Source organism: Puntigrus tetrazona, chromosome 3 (genome assembly GCF_018831695.1).
Source record: "Puntigrus tetrazona isolate hp1 chromosome 3, ASM1883169v1, whole genome shotgun sequence".
Taxonomy (NCBI): domain Eukaryota; kingdom Metazoa; phylum Chordata; class Actinopteri; order Cypriniformes; family Cyprinidae; genus Puntigrus; species Puntigrus tetrazona.
Genome location: NC_056701.1, coordinates 20,807,479 through 20,829,809, shown reverse-complemented (window position 1 = coordinate 20,829,809; position 22,331 = coordinate 20,807,479). Strand labels below are relative to the sequence as shown.

At 36.2% G+C, this 22,331-nt stretch overlaps 2 protein-coding genes and 1 pseudogene across 2 annotated transcripts; all 3 read left to right on the top strand.

The window, feature by feature from the left end:
- Window positions 1–243: 243 nt before the first annotated feature.
- LOC122337728 lies at window positions 244–2,955 on the top strand (annotated as a pseudogene).
- Window positions 2,956–3,302: 347 nt separating this feature from the next.
- On the top strand, window positions 3,303–6,059 carry selenow2b (selenoprotein W, 2b). Its single transcript, XM_043233799.1, has 4 exons — window positions 3,303–3,460; window positions 4,446–4,543; window positions 4,646–4,722; window positions 5,419–6,059. The coding sequence occupies exons 1-4, from the start codon at window positions 3,432–3,434 to the stop codon at window positions 5,497–5,499; spliced, it is 285 nt and encodes a 94-aa protein (XP_043089734.1). The 5' UTR covers window positions 3,303–3,431; the 3' UTR covers window positions 5,500–6,059.
- Window positions 6,060–10,557: 4,498 nt separating this feature from the next.
- On the top strand, window positions 10,558–21,024 carry slc4a1a (solute carrier family 4 member 1a (Diego blood group)). Its single transcript, XM_043233754.1, has 21 exons — window positions 10,558–10,712; window positions 12,144–12,209; window positions 12,335–12,390; window positions 13,536–13,633; window positions 13,714–13,760; window positions 13,848–14,013; window positions 14,354–14,489; window positions 14,690–14,759; window positions 15,120–15,162; window positions 15,247–15,431; window positions 15,521–15,722; window positions 16,091–16,294; window positions 16,578–16,726; window positions 16,828–17,022; window positions 17,125–17,370; window positions 17,539–17,628; window positions 18,422–18,588; window positions 18,781–19,022; window positions 19,166–19,335; window positions 19,900–20,073; window positions 20,320–21,024. Exons 2-21 carry the CDS (start codon window positions 12,147–12,149, stop codon window positions 20,365–20,367), a joined length of 2,751 nt encoding a protein of 916 aa, XP_043089689.1. The 5' UTR covers window positions 10,558–10,712; window positions 12,144–12,146; the 3' UTR covers window positions 20,368–21,024.
- Window positions 21,025–22,331: the final 1,307 nt, after the last annotated feature.

Here is a 22,331-nt window from a genome sequence, read left to right as displayed (position 1 = left end):
TTTGAAATATCTTTGTGTTCAGCAGAACAAAGAAATTCATACAGATTTGGAGCTACACAAGGGTGAGTAAATTATAGCACAATTTTCATTTTTTTGGTGAAATACTCCTTTAACTTTTATTTTTTCATATCCTACTGAAAAAATACATGGGCTCGTTTGCAGATGAATTTGGGATTAAATGGGTTAATAGCTGCTGCCATCGTGTGGCTTTTCAACGACAAGTTTACTCGTGAAAGTGTGTCCTCCAGCTGTTAGAGGGCGCTAGAGCTGTAGGTTCGTGTGAGATCGGGGACACGCGGAAGCACGAGCACGCAGTGAAACGGCGAGATGGTCGTGCAAATAAAAGTTGAATACTGGTGAGTGATTTTACCATAGGCACGTCTGTAAATTGTCTATAATTCTATGTGATTTACAAACACCTTCTATTCAAGTGAAATGTTTTAACGAATATGGTCACGTTAGATTAAACGTCTCGCTCGGATTGCCTGCTTTGCTGTCTTTGTTATTAATATAATCCTATTCGTTCTCTCGTTTCCTTTATGTATTCATGAATAAATTTCATATAGTAGTTAATCATACATCAGGTTTTAATACGCTCTGGTCTCAAGAAGTCCTGGCATGACTCGTAAACGTGTTTGGTTTAAAGAACATGTATCTGGGGATTTAAGATGATCCATCTTCTCTGGGATTTTAGCAGGAAGACTAATCCTAAACTGTATATCTCTCAGGAGAGGGGTTTCAGTCTATACATAGTAAAATATCCTGACTCCCAAGCAACCCAGAAACCACTAAATATATACATACACACACACACACACACACACACACATATATATATATATATATATATATATATATATATATATATATATATATATATATATGCCATATATTTTGAAATAAATAAATGAGTAAATAATCCTATGCCTTGTATATGTTTAGGGCTTTTTGCAAAGAGATATGACGCACATCTGATGAACTGTAAGGAAAGTTGTGTGCAATGGTATGAGCTAGATTACCATCTGCAGAAAGTGATCGCAGTGATAATTATGACTTTCAGACTCTATTAGAATGGAGTGTTTTACCCTCATAAAGGTTGCAATGTTCTAGATGGAAGGCCCCTTCTATCATAGAATGAAAAAATAATAATAATGAATTAAAAAAAATAACTACGACTGTTATCTTATAACTAATTCCTGTGGCAGAAACAAGCTTCCATAGTTCTAGTCTTTCAGGTTTATTGTCAGACATAAACTAGTACACTAGTAACCACCCGTTGCGTGTTTGCCTGGATGCGAAGGTTTGTTTGTCTTACGTTCAGTGTTGTGTTTCAGTGGCGGATGAGGGTACGAGCCCCGCTTTCAGGAGCTCAAGCATGTCGTCACTGCTGAGTTCACTGATGATCGCGAGTGGTGAGTGGCCGTCGGCCGCCAAGGTACCTCGCACATTTATGGCCACGCAGTGATTTACATGTTATGCAAAAATATGAATGTGAGCAAACATCAGCTCTTCTGTTTCTCTTTTCCAGGGAGCTTTGAGATCGAGATCAATGGACAGCTGATTTTCTCAAAGCTGGAAACCAGTGGCTTTCCTTATGAGGATGATGTGAGTAAACGTCTTGCGCTTGTCTTATTGTCACCTATAAAAGGTTAGCGAATTTTTCACATGTATGTGTGCGTCTCTCTTTTATCCCATTCACAAGATTATGGAGGCCATCCAAAGAGCCTACGATGGCCAGCCGGTGGAGAAGATCACCAAGAGCCAGCCTCCTTGTGTCATCCTCTAAAGCGTCATCACTTGACCCTTCACTTTTGGCTCTGAAAATGTCTAGTTTGTCAAGAACGGCTCTGTTAAAATAGCTTTAACATCTAGGGAAAGTGTATTGATGTAGGATCCTTAAACGTCCCCTCTTCTTCACTCCTCTGGTCTGGTTGCTGGACGTATATGATTACTGTAACTCTAAAGTGAGCAGTTGCGGTATGAGGCCTGCAGTCCATACATCCTTTAAGCTGGAGGAGAAAGATGAGGGGTTGTTGAGGAGGAAGCCAATGCAAGGGTTAATGTCTTGTTTTTTGTTGTTGTTGAAGCCACATTGCCAATAGGGGTCATTGTTCGTCTGCTAATTATTTGGGGGTGTTTAAAGAGAATATACTGATGTACTAAAGTGGTCGCTGTAAGAAGGGAATGCCTAAAGCTCAGGTCATTATGTTTGGGTGTCTGAGTAGATAAATTGTCATTTAACAAGTGTCCCTTCAGGTTCACCATCCCATATCGGCATGAAGAGATCTCAAATTAAGGAATTTAATATTGTTGGGTACTTGAAATGCTTGTTTGAAGTACTCTAGGCTGCATTCTAGACCAACTTTGCTTGGTGTCAAAGCTCAGGTGTATTGCCTCTTGCAAGCATTTTGCTTAGTAATTTTTATTATTAGTGTTGTAGTGCAATTTCTTCATTGGTAAATCAAACCAAATAGCTGGTTTGAGGGCATTTATATGACTTGCAGACACTGCCGCATGATTCGTTATTCGGTGTGTGTTTTTATAAACATTACATCACTCATATACGATTAAAAAAATAATCTGGTTTTGTCCTGCAATTGTGTTTGGATCCCTTGTTGTCTGATTGTGCCTGTACCTTTGCTTTTTACATAATGTTTATTATGTTATGCTGCATGTGCTCTGCATTCATCTGTATTCTGTTAATGTGTCGTCAGACAGAACTGTTTGGTATAGAAGTAGACGTAATATAGGGAAACAGGAAATTACGTTCAACTTGTAGTCTTTCTCTGTCTTTTTAATTAAGGCCGTAGATCAGCCCTAATTTAATATAGTACAGTGGGATTGAAGTTTCATCGTGTGGATGTGAGGACAGTGATGTTTAGCTGCTTATCTTGGTCCAATTAATAATTGATAAATCATAATTTTGACATGAAATAAAATACATGGACTGTTCAATGTGAATTTGGGTGTGATTTTATGTTCAGCGTGTTGTGTGTCACAGTAAGCTTTTTGTCCCAGTATTGGTATAATATTGGTAATGCATATTAAAATATGTAAAATTATTACACACTTTTTACATTCAGTGCTACATGCTGCTGCTAGCTTTAACCTGGTTTACTGCATTCATTAATTGCACAGATATATTTTCACTGTAAAGCTGCTTTGGCACGATCTGTATTGTTAAAATCGCTATAAAGGTGGCTAACACTTCATGCAGCTGTTGGCTATTTTGACACAACGGTGAACTGTTAAAGGGCTCATAGTCTGAGACGAGCAGTTACTGTCCTTTGGAAACTCTAGGCGTGTCAGACAGGTGGAGGTGAGCAGGGTGTAGCCTTTCTGACGCAGCAGGTGTCTCGGTGGATGTGTTGTTTTCTGTCTCCTCGAACAACCAGGTAACCATTACAGGTCACAATCTAAAGTCAGGAATCATGGCGCAGAAGATAAAGGTCGAATACTGGTAAGTTCTTTTCCTTTTTTTTTTTTTTTTAACTTGGTCTGTCTTTAAATTAGCCTGCTGTTGTTTCTCGTCGTAAATTCTTTCAGTGCGAATACATTTATGAGTGATAAAACCTAGGGAGCTGCATGTGACATTGGTTATCAAGCACACAATTCGAAAGAGCTGTGCTGCACATATATTATGTGTATTTACACGGCATACTCTGAACGAGTCTCTTACTGCGAATCGGTTCTTTTGAACAGTTCTTTCAAAAAGCCAGTTCAAACAGCGATGTAGCGATTGATTTTTATTTTACCATATCGTGTGTTCCCTGACACAATAGCCTCGTAAATTTACATTCTCTCTCTCCCCTCTCCCCAAGTAAACTCGTATGTAGTCATATATTAGTCATGGTGTTTATTGTGTGCTAATTCCAATCAGAAGTGAGCATGCTTGTGCCCTGCTCCCTTCGAAGGGCAGAGCCCTTGAACTGTGTTCTTTTAAAGGTGTATGGTATCTCGTAAAAGCGTTTGGAACACTGTGAAGGGAAGGGAGCGACGTTACCTTGACAACGCTGCGCATGCGTGCAGCATTCAGCGCTAAACAGTTGGACATAAATATCCTCATTATTATTTTTTATTAATAATATTTTATTTAAATATTGTCTCACTTTGTCTTATGTGCGATCTTTTCAAACTAAGCATGTTTAAACTCGCTTGCACTGCCGTCTTAAATCATATTTCATATCGCTGACAGGAATCAGTTGTTGACTCAAGAACCGCGAGGAACATTAAATGAAGTATTCAAATTTTGTAAACCGGTTTAACCAATTCGATTTTAGAAAAGGACCCAAAAGTACACCTTGTTCCTGAATGGGACATCGCGCGAGGTGGAAAAACCGGTTTAAGCCGTTTTGTACGGCACCTTCTGAAAAAAAGGCTAGTTATGTATGCAGAAATGACAGCGTATTTCACACTGAAGTAACCGGTCTTCTATGACCCACCAGCGGCGGATGAGGCTACGAGCCTCGCTTCCAGGAGCTGAAGCGGGGAATCTGCGCCAAGTTTCCGGATGCCGAGGTGTCAGGCTTCGTGGGCCGAAGAGGTTGAGTACACCGTGTCCTTCCTCGTGTAGATACAATATTATCTGCATAAAACTGCATAAATACTTTACATAATTTCTCGCGAACCTTTCTCTTCCCTGTAGGAAGTTTTGAAGTACAGATCAATGAACATCTGGTCTTCTCAAAATTAGAAACAGGAGGTTTCCCTTATGAAGAGGATGTAAGTATCAGGAAATATTGTGTGTGTGTGTGCTAGTTTATATTCTGTGGATAAATAGCCTACTTTGTAAAGAATATAGCCTCTCTCTCTCTCTCTCTCTCTCTCTCTCTCTCTCTCTCTCTCTCTCTCTCTCTCTCTCTCTCTATATATATATATATATATATATATATATATATATATATAACTTCTTGTGTCATCCTGGGTTAAATAGCTTAGCCTAGGATCAAGAATAAGTTTTAAAGCCAACACTTTTGAATTTTGCTTGATACACAACCTATAAATGCGGATCATGCTTTGTCACGTAATGTAAGTTTGGTTCTGTAAGACAGTGATTTAAAAAATTATAAATGGAATTATGAGACTAGTGCCAAAAATCTGATATTTAATAATAGTAGATTTCAGCTCTGCACATTCACTTAATAACTTTATAACTGTGGTGCAATCTGGGATGTTGTTTAAACTGTGTTAAATATTTTCTTATTTGATGAACACTGCTTTTGTCTGAAAATCTATAGTTTGGTTCAATTTTGCATAAATTCAAGCATCTAATCAAAGTCTTTAGAAATAATTAAGATATTAAAGGGATCTTTAATATAAGGAAAAACAAATCCAGTCAGGTCTGTCTAAAATGGCACCTAGTAGTGTTGTGTGTTGTTTACTTATTTAAATGTTTTTTTTTATTTGTCTAATCTCTAGATCATGGAGGCCATTGTTAAAGCTAAGGATGGAAAGCCTGAAAAGATCACCAGAAACCGTAAAGAGTGCATCATCCTCTAAAGCCTTGACCTCTGATGGCCATCACCATCTCCTCTGTCCGATGCTCACAAGCACATTAATACTCCGTCGCAGGAAATGGTTTCATTGTTTTTAAAGCTCTTCACTCTTTCCTTTATCACTTTAGGTTTTTTGGACATAAATGATTGCCATAGCTCAAAGTTCAAAAGTTATGGTATGAAGCTTTAGTCCAGAAAACTCTGAACCCGAAATAGTGTAATAAAGAAGATAGTGAAGAACAGAGTTCTTTTTTTAAGTTTTATTTCAGTTTTCCTGAAGGAATAATCGGTGTATTCAAGAGATAGCCTAGTTTCACCTTTTAGATACCTAAAACTTACATTTATTGAATAGGATTTCAAAGATAAAGCTGTAGAATGGTTTTAAGTGGGGACAAAAAATACAAAAATAATTAGAAGGTAGGTAAGTGGTTAAATTACTTAATTTGGAAAAAAAAAAAAATTCTTAGAGTACTGAAACTGATTTAACTAGCTTGAATATAACTAATAATTGTGGTCCATGTATTGTAAAAAAAAAAATCTATCAATAAATAGTTCCTGAAAATATTTGCAGATTGTTTTTGATATGTTGTCGTACATGCCTACCTGACATTTAACTGTTGTGAAGTCTGTCAGCCTTGTGCTAGTAAGCTTATAATCCATTTCATAGCTCTTTGAGAGTCATGAAACATGTTAGATGCAGCTTTGAATTGTTTTGTAGAAATGATTCAGGTTGTAAACGTTCCTGGCAGCAGTAGAGGGCGTTTCTCTCTGCTGCTGCGTTCTTTCAGTATATTTTCTATTATCTCAGTTTACTCTTGACGCATTAACAGAATCCAGGCGAAACTGTTTAAAGCGAGCCATCTATAATAAAGAAGATTTCTGAACTAATTGCAAGTAACAATGATATTTATTACCAGCAATCAGTGGCGTGTCAGAGGAGACAGAATAGTGTACTATAAATACTGTGCAATAAACATTAAAATAAGTCAATATAGTGAGTCAATATAATTGTAAGACAAAACGCAGCTAGGACACCAACATTGTACCAAAGTGTTGATGTACATGTACTAATGGTGCGTACATGCTTATTAAGGTCAAGGTAATATGAGGAAAATTCAGTTAGGAGTTTCCAACAGTGCACTGTAATTTTCAAAATGAAAATTGTGTGAACGCCCTTAAAGCAGCGGGTGATAGTTTGTGTGTATGGTTATCACAGAAGAGTCGAGCTGCTGTGTTTTATCATAAAACGCCAGAGACTGGAGGAGGGACACACCTACACATACACACTGTGTGCTGTACAATGTTATATGCGCCGTATATCATACAAACATGCGTAAGGCACGCCGGTTTTATTGTGAAGATTAAAGAGCAAGAACACTATAAATAATAGCAGTGTAAAAAAAAAAAAAAAAAAAAAACTGACAACGAAAAAACTCCTAATTGCAGAATTTGATTGATTATAATCATTTCAATAATGTCACACATATGCATTAATTTCCTAATCCAAAATTAAAATCTTGAGTATGTGAATGTCAAACAGTTGGTCAGTCTGAGCAGTTTTAAGGTCATTGATTCAGTGTGACTCAAACCATTGACGTTGTCAAACGATTAATCACAATTAATCGCATCTAAAATAAATGTATTTCTTTACATAATATATGCATATATATTGTGTATATTTATTATATATTTTTTATTGTTTTAAATCAAAAAATAGGTAAAACCTAGGCTAGTAGCAAATTTAAAAACATTTTAATTACAACTAATTAGTATTTGGGGTTAAAGTAATTAATCTTTTAACGTGCCATAAATGGATTTTTGTTACAAATATGCTTGATAAAATTGTTACACTGAATGACATAATATATATATATATATATATATATATATATATATATATATATATATATATATATATATATATATATATATATATATACATACACACACACACACATAAATTCAAAAGTTTTATTTTGGATTAGATTAACTGTTTGACAGCTCTACTTGGGGCAATATACTGCCGTGAGGGGCCATCTTACCCCTATTTTGTGTTGTAACAACTTAATTCTCAGATGTTTTTATTTATTTCCTATAGTACAGTTTTTCACCCCATACCTGTAGCCTAGGCTGCCAAAATAACCAAGTGTAATCGAATCTAATCAAATTTCAGATTTCATGATGCATTGCAGTGGAAACTGGAAACTGTAATCAAATTGAATAATTAGAGTAAGAAAAAATAATTGTCAGGGTAAATACAGACTTGTGTCTAACACGCTATTTGTAACGTGACTGTGCCAGACCTCTAACGTCATTTGCTTCCAGTTATTTAAGCTACAAAAAACATTCCAGAAGAAAGCTGCTTGATTCTGCTCATTTTGGTATTTGTTCTATCATTTCTATCATTTTAGTAAATACACATACATCGTAGTATGTGTAAACGCATGCATTTTTTGGTATAGTATTAAACTACAAGTGGCAAAGTCCCGCTTCAGCATTTACACACACTATATAAAGCAAACTTCCCCTCAGCCTGTCTCAGTAATCACGCTTCAGTTATTGTTCACGGGTCATGTGATGCTCCTCTCTGGAGATGAAGTTATTCCATCCTTTAATAGGTCTCATAATTGCAGGACTGAGCATTAATTACTCTTTTAGTCCTGAAAGGTCTCTAGCCACGTGAATGCTGACATCATAAATGTGTTGTCAGTGGACTGTAATCATTGCCTGATGTCCCCAGTGAGAATGTGCTCTAATGCACCTGGTATAAAGGTGTGTATTCCTCCCCGTGGACTTTAACAATGTAGATATTATTTTAAATGAACACCAGCTAAATTATAAGTTGACTATATATTATTAGAATTCGCTGTATCTTGGAATAAGTGCTGTTTACCTCTTTCCTTTGATTTGGCATTGTGTTTTTCTCGGTTTTCAGTTCTCAGTCAAGACAGCAGCGTAATAATTTGCTGGGGACAGACTTGTCCAATCCTGCTCCCGAAGGCCAGCTTTCTGCAGGGTTTTGCAGCAACCTGCCTGAAAGTTTCTGGTAATCATGCAGACCTTTATTAGACGGTTCAGATGTGTTTAATTGGGGTTGGAGCTAAACTCTGCAGGAAGGTGGCTCTCCAGGAGCAGGATCGCTTGTCTAAGAGCAAGGAGCACATTAGGAATAATACAAGAGGATGACAGAAGAGCTCTGTTTTCTGAATCCGTGTCACTTGGGATCGAAGTCTAAATGGCAGCCCAAGACCCTTGACCACACAACCCCCATCTCCATGTTTCAGGTAATGCATCACATTCGGTTTATTTTTTCACTGTAAATTGTTATTGATCATTCGTTTCTCATGTGTGTGGAAAGATAAAAATTGTGTGCTTATGTCTGAAAGCTTGTGTAAATTTGAGCACGTTCGTCATGTTTGCGTTGATTATGTGTTGACGCCAGGTTACTGCTTCTTTCAAAAGTCATTTTCACCCCAAACCTAATGTATCGTGGCCAAAACTGCTGTAAAAATAACGTTTTTTCCTAATTCAATATTAAATAATTAAATATGTGGCAAGATTATTTCAACTCTCTCCTTCCATTCAGATTAAAAAATGTTATCTATTCTATTTTTTATGTCAATTTTGGTACTTTCTATGATAAATCAAGCAGTGTAACTGAGAAAATTTCATCCAAGGTTAATATTTTTGTACTTTTTTGCAAGGGAAAAAACTGTATAAATAGTATGAAGCAAATCACAGATTTCTTTTCCTGAAATATTGATAAGGCAAATGTAAGCGCAAAGACATGTAAGCAAAACATAATCTGTTTGGACTGTGTGACCAAAAGCGATGCACTCACTTGTGAAGTCAGAGAGATTAAACCATTACTGTTAAATTGGAAAATGTCACAAAATAACTGGCTTGAAAAGAAAGTGAGGGATAGAGATGATGCACTTTTGGAAAAACTGTACATTTTATTAGGAACGCAACCGAGAAGGTTGACGCTTGATGAAAAGTTAATCAGCAAGTGGCACACCTTAGATTATTGATTTGTTTGGTTTATTTCCAGGACTTAAACGAGCTCTCATTGGCTCAAGGGACATCAGTGTTTCCGTGACTCAGCGGAAAAAAGGTGACACATCAAACTGATGTGAGGGTCGTGGATGGGGAAACCCCTTAAAGCACCCCTCCAACCACCTTTACAGGGGTGTCCACCAATAACCATCAAGAAGGGAATCCCAAACCTCTATGCAGCTTGACGTCAGGAGGCAAGATGCTGTTTTACTGATTAGTTTACCCTGCTTATGATGAGCTCCCCAACAAAAGTATACCTTAAAGGAATAGTTCACCCAAAAATGATAGTTCTTTCATCATTTACTCTCCCCGGAGTAGTTCCAAACCCATATGAATTTCTTTGCAGGAAAGGAAGATATTTTTAAGAAAGATTGTAAGCAGGCTGTTTTGGGTCACCATTGACCCCCATTGTGTTTTTGTTCCCTACTATGGAAGTCAACGGTGACCCAAAACAGCCCTGTTACAAACTTTCTTCAAAATATATTCCTTTGTGTTCGGCAAAACAGATATTCCTACAGGTTTGGAACTACTCCAGAGGAAGTAAATGATCATTTTTGGGTGAACTATTACTTTATTCTCTCTCTCTCTCTCTCTCTCTCTCTCTCTCACAGTGTCATACTTTGTTTTTTATCCAGTTTAACTGTTTTCTGGGAGTGGCATAAATGATGGAATGTTTTTATATTTAATATAAATGTGATTTTTTCTGATACCTGAGGAACTAGCATTAAAGTGCACAATTCATATGCCTTTTGAATCACTTTAATGAGGATGCAGAGTGAACTAGGCCAGTTAACTGAGTCTCAGGGCCCTCAAACTCTGTGCCTCTTACTATGTTCAGTCTTGGACCGGCTTGAAGGAGACTGTTTTTGGGAGTGGTTTTAGGGTTGGGGTATTCCTGCTGTAAGGTGGCCCCATTGATAAGACTATTTCTCTGATTATGGGGGTCTTATCACTCCCTCCCACCACTGAGTGCTCTACGCATGCCGACGCTTTTCGGGTTGCCGCGCACTACGTGACTTTACGTCTTTCTCTCTTTTTTCCATTACCCCTCCATCTCCACCCATGCCCTTTGAATCGACCCGAGGTCAGTCTTGAGTTGGGCGCTCACAGTGTAGACGCGGACACCCAGCACAGAGACCCGCCAGGACCACCTGGGCTCAGGTAAGGGCGTGCTGCGCTCTGTTGAACCGTCAAATTAAGTGTTTATGACAAGATCTGAGTGGATGAAAATGAAAACAGTAGGTTAAATTGAGAGGGTGGTCACTAGCACAGGGGGACACCTGCTAAAGGTGCACTGGAAATGTATTTCAAAGTAGAAATAGAACGAAGACTATATGAGTCTGTTTTAGAAGGAAATTCTACTTCAGTTGTTAAAAATGGAATGTTTAATTTAGTTTGTTTCTTTGTAACTGCTTGTCAAATATACTAGCAATTCCTGAGTTTTAATTGTTTCTACATCAATTTAGTATTTTTAGTATACATATCTCACTGTTACTTGCAGTGCAGCAGTAATTTATCAGTCATTTTGGACTGCTGGAAAAATATATGTTATATCATATATATTATGTCTTGTATTTAAAAAAAAAAGCAAAAAAAGAGCTGGAGACTGTGAGACTCATGTAAAGGAGTCAACATGCTTGTTTTATAGTAAAAAAAAATTAATTCAAAATTGTAATTATAAAAATTTGCCATTCATTTTACGATTGCATTTGTCTTTCTTTAAATTGGTAAAGTGTGATGTGTTTTGTTTATTGAAAATTTGGACATTGTGTGTATGAAAGGTCACATGATTAGTTGCAACATTTTAGAAAGCGGTGTCCTTCTCACCACTAGATTCATCTTTTCTCACAGTTTTTAATCCCAACTAATGTGGAATTGAATTAACTTCAACACACTTGAAATAATAATTATAATATAAATATAAATATAATATGAATTATAATAATTTTCTAGTGAACGTTGATACGATTTTTTTGTCTTAGTGAAGAATATATTTGTGTTTACCATCTTTGTTGTTCTGTTGAAGTAGTAAAGAGAGTTTTGAAGTGCCAAGACTTCATCTAACCGCTCTGATGTGCTCTATCTGCCTCTGTCCATGAGGGACAGAAGAGCCCTTATCGTTCGATAGAAGTCCAGGCTTCAGATAATTGTCTGTTTGTGGCTCTCACACACCCTTGTGCTTGTACAGGGTGAGCCTCTGAAAAACACAAAAACTGTGATCTGATCCACAGCGCTTGTCAACAGAGGCCTCGCTTTTTTACTAAATGAAGTAGTCAAAGACATGCAGAACATTAGGAACTGTATATATTTTCATAATTCGTATTTATATATGCTATTGCAAACAGTGTAAATATTCTATGCAAATAGTTTGAAGTAAAATTTACTGGTAAAACTAATCAATCATACACTATATTATATATATATATATATATATATATATATATATATATATATATATATATATATATATATGTTGTCTGTATAGTAAGACTTTAATAAATGGGAGTATATGAATAAATGATAACCACAGCCTGTAGCTGGTGTGCAGCTCTTATAGTCTGACTGTGTTATTTTGTTTCTGTGTGAATGAAGGTTATGTGTGAGTTCTGGGACAGAGAGAAGACAGTCTCGATGATGGAAGCAGTATCATTTGAAGGGGTGAGGAGAGCGTCTCATAGCACATGGAGTAGTTGTTGAAGCTCAAGTGCAAGTTGCTTTATTGGCATGACATTTGTGTTATAGTATGGATAGATATCACTCTCTCTCTCTCTCTCTGTCTATAGGACAACGACATGTCCTATGAGAACAGTGAGTCACCTCTACCATCTCCATTCCCACTGTGAGTATCACACATGTAACACACACTGATAGAATTGCCAATAAAGTTGCATCTGCTTCACTGCATTTCTCAGTCACAGCTTAAGATTCCTGGCCTAGTCAGGTTATATCAACTAAAAGAAAAATATATTAGAAGAATGCACAAAAAAATGAAGCCTGTTTTAGGACCGGTGATATAAAATAATTATGATGATTAATATCCCCAAACTGTCATTACCATGGTGCATCTAGACATTCAGGGTGACGTGTAACTTTAAGTTTATAATATAATGTAATGTAAGTTTATTAGTAGCTGTATGTAGTTGTATATTTTTGCAATTTTTTGCAACCTTCTTTTAGGAATTTCATACCCATTGACCAAACTTACATGCTTCCAGAACAGACGTTTGGGGGCAGCATTTACTTTATTACCACAGCATGGTTTTGAAAACTGGTGAAATAAGCATACTGTTTCAAATAAGCATGAATTAAACCAAGTGAAATACAATACAATGCAATTTAAATGTTTTCAATTTACAACAATAAGAATAGGATTTTACAAATTATTGAGGTATTGACAATTGTCATGAAAATACCCATGCAGTGCAAAAAAGAAAGAAAGAAATGATCTGATTTTGGTGGGAGCAGGGTATATGCATCATACTTTATATATAATTGTATATAATTTTATATATATATATATATATATATATATATATATATATATATATATATATATATATATATAATTGCACAGGCTATACTTTTTATTAAATTGCCTTATCAGACAGAGGTATTATCCAATAACCTCAAAACATTATATTAATTACGTACATCTCTAGCTCTTCTACCTAAAGCCTTTCTCATTTGAAATAAATAAATAAATCAGTAAAATAGAAGATTACTGCACACTACAGTAGCTACTAGGTAATAAAGGCAGTGAAGTTGTAAAACGCTGTGCCCTTGTGGCCGACCAGGACAGTGCGAGGGCTGGACAGAGTGAGGTTTATGTTTCTTGTGTCAGGGATGGCTTGAGTCGCTTTGTAAGAGGATGGAGTTCAGTCTGCCCTATGGTGCATAAGATATGGTGAGTGCGTGGAGCCGTGACGGCCGGGTCTGTACCCTGGTGTGTGTGCTGTAGTGTGTGCTCTCTGTCTCCCTCTATAGGACCCCTGCGGGACACAAAGGCAGCTATGACTTAGAGCAGATGAGGCAACAGGAAGAGGAGCAGCCTCAGACCTTTACCTTCTCTAGAGACTTAGAGGGTGTGTTTGTCATACACATGCATATTTATAAACACAAACCATAAGCCTTTGCTGCTCATTTTTTCATTTCCCTTTTTTAGCTGCCCGAAATACCAACACCAATGCCATCAAGAGAGGAGATGCAGAGGTGACACAAACAACTTCATTAACTTACTCTTATCCTTGCCTTCTTTGTAAAGAAGGAAGCCTTAATAACAATTCATGTCAACATTAGGCGTACGTTGAGTTGAATGAGCTTCGTGGGGAGTTGTGGCAGGAAATGGGACGCTGGCTGGGTTATGAGGAGAACCTAAGTCCTGCCACAGGACAGTGGAGTCAGCCCCACATTCCCTATCTCACCTTCAAAAGCCTCATTCAGTTACGCAAGGTCATGAGCACAGGTGAGACACCAAGGGACATGTTTCCTCGAGACATTAGACACTAAATATTAAAGTCTAGAAACAGTTTTGTAATATGCCCATATCTCAACCAGAGCATGTTATATTGTGACCCTGGACAACAAAAGTCATAAGCAGCACGTATATGCCAAAAATCATTAAAATATTAAGTAAAGATCATGTTCCACGAAAATATTTTGTACATTTCCTACCATAAATATGTCAAAACTTTAAATTAAATTAAATTTTCAATTGATGATTACATTTTAGCATTCCAGGTTTTCAATTTTGGGGATGAATGAAAGGAATATTCTTTGATGTTCTTTATGGTGACTGTAACCAGGGGCGGTGCTGCTTGATGTTGATGAGAGCAGCTTATCAAGCATTTGTCAGAAGATGGTGGAACAACTCCTGCTCAAAAAAGAGATCCGTCCCACAGACCGTGACGCTCTTGTGGCCATACTGCAGCGCAAGCGCAGGTTAGGTTCCCTGACTTTTGTGTTGCTTTGTGTGTCTGTGTTTATGTGCAGGAAAGTTACTTCAGTTGTATGTAGTAGTCCCTGAAACTGTTTTTTTGTATTTCAGAATACCTCATTATTACGTATATGAGTCACAGGGTCTATATTAATAGCTGAATATAGCTATAAACTTTATATGACTCATTGTTTGTGCTTCACAGTCAATTAGAGCCCACTTCAGCCCCTGGTTCAGCAGACATAGAGCTGCAAACATTCTCAATCACCAAACAGGTATCTATCTATCTATCTATCTATCTATCTATCTATCTATCTATCTATCTATCTATCTATCTATCTATCTATCTATCTATCCATCTATCTATCTATCTATCTATCATAAACATTTTGATGTAGGATATCCCACTGGTTAAAATCACAGTGATACTATCCTTCCATCTTTTCAGCTTTAGACTTTTAAGTCCGATTCTCAGATGTGGCATCCAAAGAATTTAAAAAATAAAAATAAACTTAAAACTTCTAGCTTCTGAATAAATACAAAAAGTTGATAATTACATCACAGTTTTTCCAGACCTGTTTTAAATTACTTCCAGTTTCAATTACTCACTTTTGGACTGCTCTGTTCCTCCACAGCGAGAAATGGTGGATCGTGTGGAGGCCTCTGTGGTTTTATCAGGTATGAGTACATGCATTTTTATTCTATAACAACACTTATCATTTCGTTATACAGCATATTTAATGTTTCTGTACCTCTCCTAAGGTGTGGTGGAGAACCTCCAGAAACCAGTGGTGGCGTTTGCCCGTCTACGGGACTCAGTGGTGATGGAAGGGGTTACTGAAGCTCCTGTTCCTGTTCGCTTTGTCTTTTTCCTCTTGGGCCCCAGTCACAGTGGCATAGACTACCATGAGAGTGGCCGGGCCATGGCTTCACTGATGGCTGACTGGGTAAAGAACGGCACTGAAATCTTATTCAATAAATCAAGTACAGTTAAGGCTCTTCTAATGTCTCGTATTAATTCTGTTCCTTCAAACAGGTGTTCACTCTGGAGGCCTACTTAGCTACAAACGAGAAAGATCTGACCAATGCAATGGCAGACTTCATGGACTGCAGTATTGTGATCCCACCCACAGAAATCCAGGATGAGAGCATGATTAAGCCAATCATCAACTTCCAGAAGAAGATGCTACGAGATAGAGTCCGCCCATATGACACCCGACTAATGGTTGGGGGCAAAGGTCAGGCTTTATATAATGACAAGATGTTAAAACTGGTGTCACTGCATTCATTTAATTAGAAATTTTGACCTTTGAAAAAATCCTTCATTCCCTTTGTGTGCTTGTTTTTATTTAAATAATCTAAATATTGTGATGTTTATTAAATAATTCAGCACAGTTTATACATTCTGTAGTACTGAAAACTGGTCATGTTACTTTTCAAGATCTTTATAATAAATTTATTAAAAAATTTCAAACATGTATTTATGTGCCAGTTAGATGTATCAATAATGGTTACATGGAACAGTCTTCCTCTGCATGTGTCTAGGCCAACCTAGTGTTAAATCTGGAAATATATCAAGTGCACTGTGTTTAATTGTGTTTATTAGCCCCAACTGGACCTGAGAAGCCACGGGAGGATCCACTGGCCCGTACCGGCTATCCGTTTGGCGGTATGGTCAAAGACATAAAACGCCGTTACAGGAATTACCTTAGCGATTTTACGGATGCTCTGGACCCTCAGGTGCTATCTGCTGTCATCTTCATCTACTTCGCTGCCCTTTCACCTGCCATTACTTTCGGAGGACTTCTCGGTGAGTACACTCACAGCAAGCATAGACTAACCTCTTCTGAAAAAGATCTAAAGTAGTCACATTTATTTATTAACTCAAATCATAAAATCTGGAAACACTTTATCATTATTTGGCCAAGAACTGCATAAAATTAAAAAAAGAGTATTAAAAAGAGTATGAAAAAAGAGAAAATTCATCCTATAAATATATATGACTTCCTTTGCTCAGATGAACACAGAGATTTTAATACATACATCCCCAAATGATGAAGCAATCCCTAATCTTCAATATGTCTATGTTTTAGCGGACAAGACGGAACACATGATGGGGGTCTCTGAGATGATGGTCGCTACATGTGTTCAGGGCATAATCTTTTGTCTGTTTGCGGCTCAACCAGTACTTGTCATTGGGTTTACCGGTCCATTGATGGTGTTTGAAGAGGCGTTCTTTCAGGTGATGCTTTTATTAGCAAGAAATGTGATTTAATGAGATAGATTATCACCACCGGCATGACTTTTCTCATCCATCTAAATGCATTTATCTGTCCCATTCAGTTCTGCAAGTCTAATGGCTTTGAGTACATTGTGGGCCGTGTCTGGGTGGGCATGTGGTTGATCGTCATTGTGGTGGTGATTATGGCAGTGGAAGGGAGTTTCCTTGTCCGTTTCATCTCACGCTTCACCCAAGAGATCTTTTCCATCCTGATCTCTCTCATTTTCATCTATGAGACCTTTGCCAAGCTTATCAGGGTATATTCAGTCTTCAAAATGGGCACACACTTCAGTAGATGAATCCACATCACATAATCTTTTTTTTCCCTTAATGCTCTGTTCTCTCTCAATTCTTCTCAGATTTTCCAAGCACATCCTTTGGTTTTAAACTACGAACACTTGAATGCTTCTTTGGAAGACCCCTTCCACCCTGTCAAAAAGCTTGTCAACAAAACACATCCTGATGGCAATGTTACTGGACATCATGAAATAGTAGAGAGGGCCTATCCCAACACTGCCCTGCTGTCCATGTGCCTTATGTTTGGCTGTTTCTTTATTGCCTTGTATCTCCGTGGGTTTAAAACTAGCACCTTCCTTCCCGGTCCTGTAAGTTGGCTCAGTTTTTTCCTTTTTTATTTACAAATTTGATAACATTTAGCCAAAAATAGGTTTAAAGCTTCAAATAATTATGGAAAACATTTTAGTGATTATACCATCCAGCCAAGCCTTTGAATGTACTAACCATGTTACTATTAAAATACTGTACACAACCAGATCCGTCGAATGATTGGAGACTTTGGTGTCCCCATCGCCATCTTCTTCATGATTGCTGTGGATATCAGCATCAGTGATGCCTACACACAGGTTTGACAAACACTAATCATTTGACATAGTTTGCTATTACAAATTTCCTCAATTGGTTGGGTTCTAACTGTATCTAAACTGTAAATGCCACTGTTTTGTGAGATTCTCCAAGTCTGCGAAAGGTAGTAACTCAAAATATTTAATTCATGCTTCAAAAAGCAATGGCATCATATTTATTTATTTATTTATTTGACATTTACTGGGAAAGTCCAGTACTGTAGTAGTACACAGAAAAATAATATGTCTGTAATATATATATATATTTGTACAGTACATTTTTTTGCATTGCACTTAAATTAAGGGTCCATTTTTCACATTCCTGGAGTCAAGTATAGCAGTAACAAAAAAAATCTATTGACATCTATTGATACTATAAGTTGCAAAAATTGGTTTGTGGTCTTCCTGCCTTCCTGTTCAGAAATGGTGATTGTGCTATGCATGACAGAATCAACTCATCAGTTATTGTTCAAACAGCTGTAGGCTGTAGCACCAAAATGCATACAGTTCTCCTAAAGTAATAAAAAAAACTAAAATCTGGTGTCATCCAGAAATTAATTGTTGAGATATTTGAACTTATCGCTTTGAGGGAAAGAAATCTTCCACAAGAATTAACCCATGTTGAGGAATTATGGAAAAACTCCTTAGTGAAACAGGCTCATAAAGATAAACATGTTTTATGCATCTGGACCAGCATTATTGGATTCAAATAAACAGAGATTTTGAACATTGAAATCAATCGTCCCATTCATGTGTCTCCTGGCAAATGTGTAAATGGTAAACATCCTGCTTTTAGAAACTGGTGGTGCCAAAGGGGCTGACCGTGTCCAACCCAGATGCTAGAGGCTGGATCATCAACCCATTTGGTGAGAAGAAGCAATTCCCAGTCTGGATGATGTTCGCCTGCGCTGTTCCTGCCTTGTTGGTCTTCATCCTTATTTTCCTTGAGTCCCAGATCACAACGTGAGTGTGATATTCAGAACACAACACAGAAATTCACACTGGGTAAAGACACATTTGCTTCAAGATCTTCACTATAAAGAAAACAACAGAAGATCCAGATGAAGATACTATGATACAGTGAAGATATTTTTGAATGAAGTCTGTTATGCTATAGCTACTCCATTAACCTCAAACCTCTTCCTTCCCATCCAGGCTGATTGTGAGTAAGCCTGAGAGAAAAATGGTCAAGGGCTCTGGTTTCCATCTAGACCTCCTCCTTTTGGTGTTCTTGGGAGGAGCTGGGTCTATCTTCGGTGTCCCCTGGCTCAGTGCTGCTACAGTGAGGTCTGTCACCCATGCCAATGCCCTGACCGTCATGACCAAAGGACCCAGACCTCAGATCGAACGCGTGTTAGAACAAAGAGTCAGTGGTATTTTGGTGGCTGTGATGATTGGTGAGTTGCAAGTCTTTTACCTGAACTTAATAAACACTGTTAGATTAAAATTGACATTTAAAATATATAATAAAATCAACATAATTAATATAACAAAATGTTATTGAACAGTGCACAGAATCATTAAAATTCTTTCCTCACAGGGGTTTCAATTCTCATGGAGCCCATCCTGAAGATGATTCCCATGACCGCTCTGTTTGGCATCTTTCTCTATATGGGTATCACTTCACTGAGTGGAATTCAGCTTTGGGACCGTATGCTTATGCTTATTACACCGAAAAAGCATCACCCAACTGTTCCATTTGTCACCCGTGTAAGATTTAACTACATGCACACATATACCCTACATGGATAAAAAAATATTTGGGGTCTGTTACAATATAGAATGTAATAGTGTTATAAACAATTTCTATTTCATCAAAGAGGGAAAAAGGTATTACAATTTCCACAAAGATATTAATCAACAGTGATAAAATCAAATATTTCAACAGTGATAAAAATTATTTCTTAAGGATCATGTGAAACTGAAGACTGGAGTAACAATGCTGAAAATTCATGTTTGGCAAAATAATAAATTGGAATAAATTGGAATAAGTTCGATTTTAAAACAATTAAACTACCATTATATGCAATTTTAGTAGTATTTTTACTGTATTTCTGATTCAGTTGTGACAGCATTGGTGAAAATTATAGACTTCTTTCAAAATCCTCATTTAAATTACTTATCAAGCACAAACTTTTGAACAGCAGTGTATGGTCATTCCCAAACTCCAAGCAACAATAATTAGAAGGGATACTTTTGATCTGTCAGTTGACTGATCCATCAATCTATGGTAACTAGGTACTGATTTCTCTCTCTCTCTCTGTTACTCTACAGGTGCCCACTATACGTATGCACTTGTACACTTTGATCCAAGTGATTTGTTTGGGGATTCTGTGGGCAGTAAAATCTAGTGCATTTTCACTTGCCCTTCCCTTTGTCCTGATCCTCACAATCCCTCTGAGAATGTTGATGACCGGTCACGTCTTCACTATCATGGAAATGAAATGTGTAAGTATATCCTATATAGGCCTAACACTGCTATTTCTTATTAGAAAACAAAGTTAAAAAGTGCTATGTGAACACTTTTTTTTAGTATATATATATATATATATATATATATATATATATATATATATATATATATATATATATATATATATATATATATATATATATATATATATACAACACTCACACCTATGCATTTGTATTTGTCCATGTTGTGACTGCATTTGTTATGTCATCCTTTTATAGCTGGACGCAGATGATGCAAACATGAAATTTGATGATGAGGATGACTAAAACAACCTCAAAACACCCCTGGACGACTTTCTTGATTTTTGATTCCAACTATAAATTCATCTTACTGTGTGCATTACATGAGAATCTTTTGCTTATGTTTAACTGTTGTACATTCGTATATTAGCTTAACCAATCAATATGTCTTTATATCATTAAAGTTTAGAATGCAATTAATGCACACCTAAAATTCCTAAACTGTTCATATACATTCCATAGTTGTTTATCACAGTCTTTTCTTATTTTTATTTACTTTTTCATGGAACCTTGTGCTTTTTTTTTCTTTTGTGTGTTTGTGTGCCTGATAAGATATTTTTGTTTTGTTTTTTTAATTTGGGATTTATATATCTTGGTGTTTATTTATTTTGTGTATTCAGGGTTTCAGTGTGAAGCATGTCAACCACACACCAGCTTGAATGTAAATTCTATCCTGTTTAAACAGGTGATGCCTATGCAAAATGTGCCTTTATATTCCTTACTAGAATTTTAATGTTTCAGGGACACCATACCTGTAAATATTATAGGCTTACAAATAGTTAACATAAGTTACTATTGCAAAGATTTGATACTTTAGAGTATAGATGAATATTTGGTTTAATGTATGCTTGGTCTGTTATGGTGTGTGACATTGTTTAATGATTAAAATTCTTTAAAACATGACCTACTATAGCCTTCTATTCCTGTCCTACATTTGTCAGGGGAACTTGCAAACACATTCACTTTTCCAGCAGGCTTGACTTGACAAGAGGCCTAATCGTGAGCTTGGCCCATACTGGCAACCACCCAGCACCCGCCTTCCCAAGTGTCCAGCCCATTCTGAGAGTCCTACGACCTTCCTTACATGTTAAAGTTGGACCTGCTTTTCGGTAAAATCAGAAACTTTTCACCAGTGATTTCCAACCAAGAGTTTTTTTGTGTTTTTATTTGTTTTGCAGAAAAACTGAAAGTTTTAATATATAAATGTAGTGTTATAAACAGGTATATATATATATATATATATATATATATATATATATATATATATATATATATATATATGTATATACATATATATATATATATATATACATATATATATATATATATATATATATATATATATATATATATATATATATATATATATATATATATATATATATATATATATATATATATATATATATATATATATATATATATATATATATATATATATATATATATATATATATATATATATATATATATATATATATATATATATATATATATATATATATATATATATATTTTTTTTTTTTTTCATTTATAATTTTCTTTTTATAATATTTCCATTTTTATCAGTGAGTAGTATACATTCAGAGTAGTTAGAAAAGTTAGTAAAAATGGTTTTGAAATAAGTCTCCTATGCTGACCAATGCATGTATGATTAATAAACAGTAAAAACTGCTTTTGTGTAAAATATTATTATATTTTTTTACATTACACATTGTTTGAAATATTATTTTAATGCGTTTTTAGATCATTTCTCACGTAGATGGCAGAAATACTGTCAAGACACTTTCAGCCTTCTAACGTAAGAAATCGCAAATCATTCTAATATGCCGATTTCATGCAACAACAACAACAAAAAATCGAAACATTTAAATATTATTTAGAAATAGGACTGGAACCTGGTCATTTTTATGCATCTCTGCTGAATAAATTAGTTTTATTAAAAAAAAAAACAACAACAACAAAAAACTTTTGTAAGGTATAGGTTTTGTGTATTTGTCACGTGACCTGTGGATGTATTTTATACATCCCATCAAGAATTCATAAATTTCCTTAGAATCAAATTACTACTTTAAAACTTGTAAAAAGACAAGATCATGCTTCGCTCTTGAACTGCAGTGTATATATTATATATTATTACTCTTGAGCCGACAGGGCTGTAGCCGCTCGGGAAGCGCCGGTCCGCCTGTGTGTTGTTTCCGGAGGCAGGC

Coding starts and splice junctions, on each gene's coding strand:
- slc4a1a (XM_043233754.1), top strand. CDS start 12,147: ATGTGTGAGTTCTGGGACAGAGAGAAGACAGTCTCGATGATGGAAGCA. Junction 19,023..19,165: donor TTTGGTGGCTGTGATGATTG/GTGAGTTGCAAG, acceptor CTTTCCTCACAG/GGGTTTCAATTCTCATGGAG. Junction 20,074..20,319: donor CTATCATGGAAATGAAATGT/GTAAGTATATCC, acceptor ATCCTTTTATAG/CTGGACGCAGATGATGCAAA.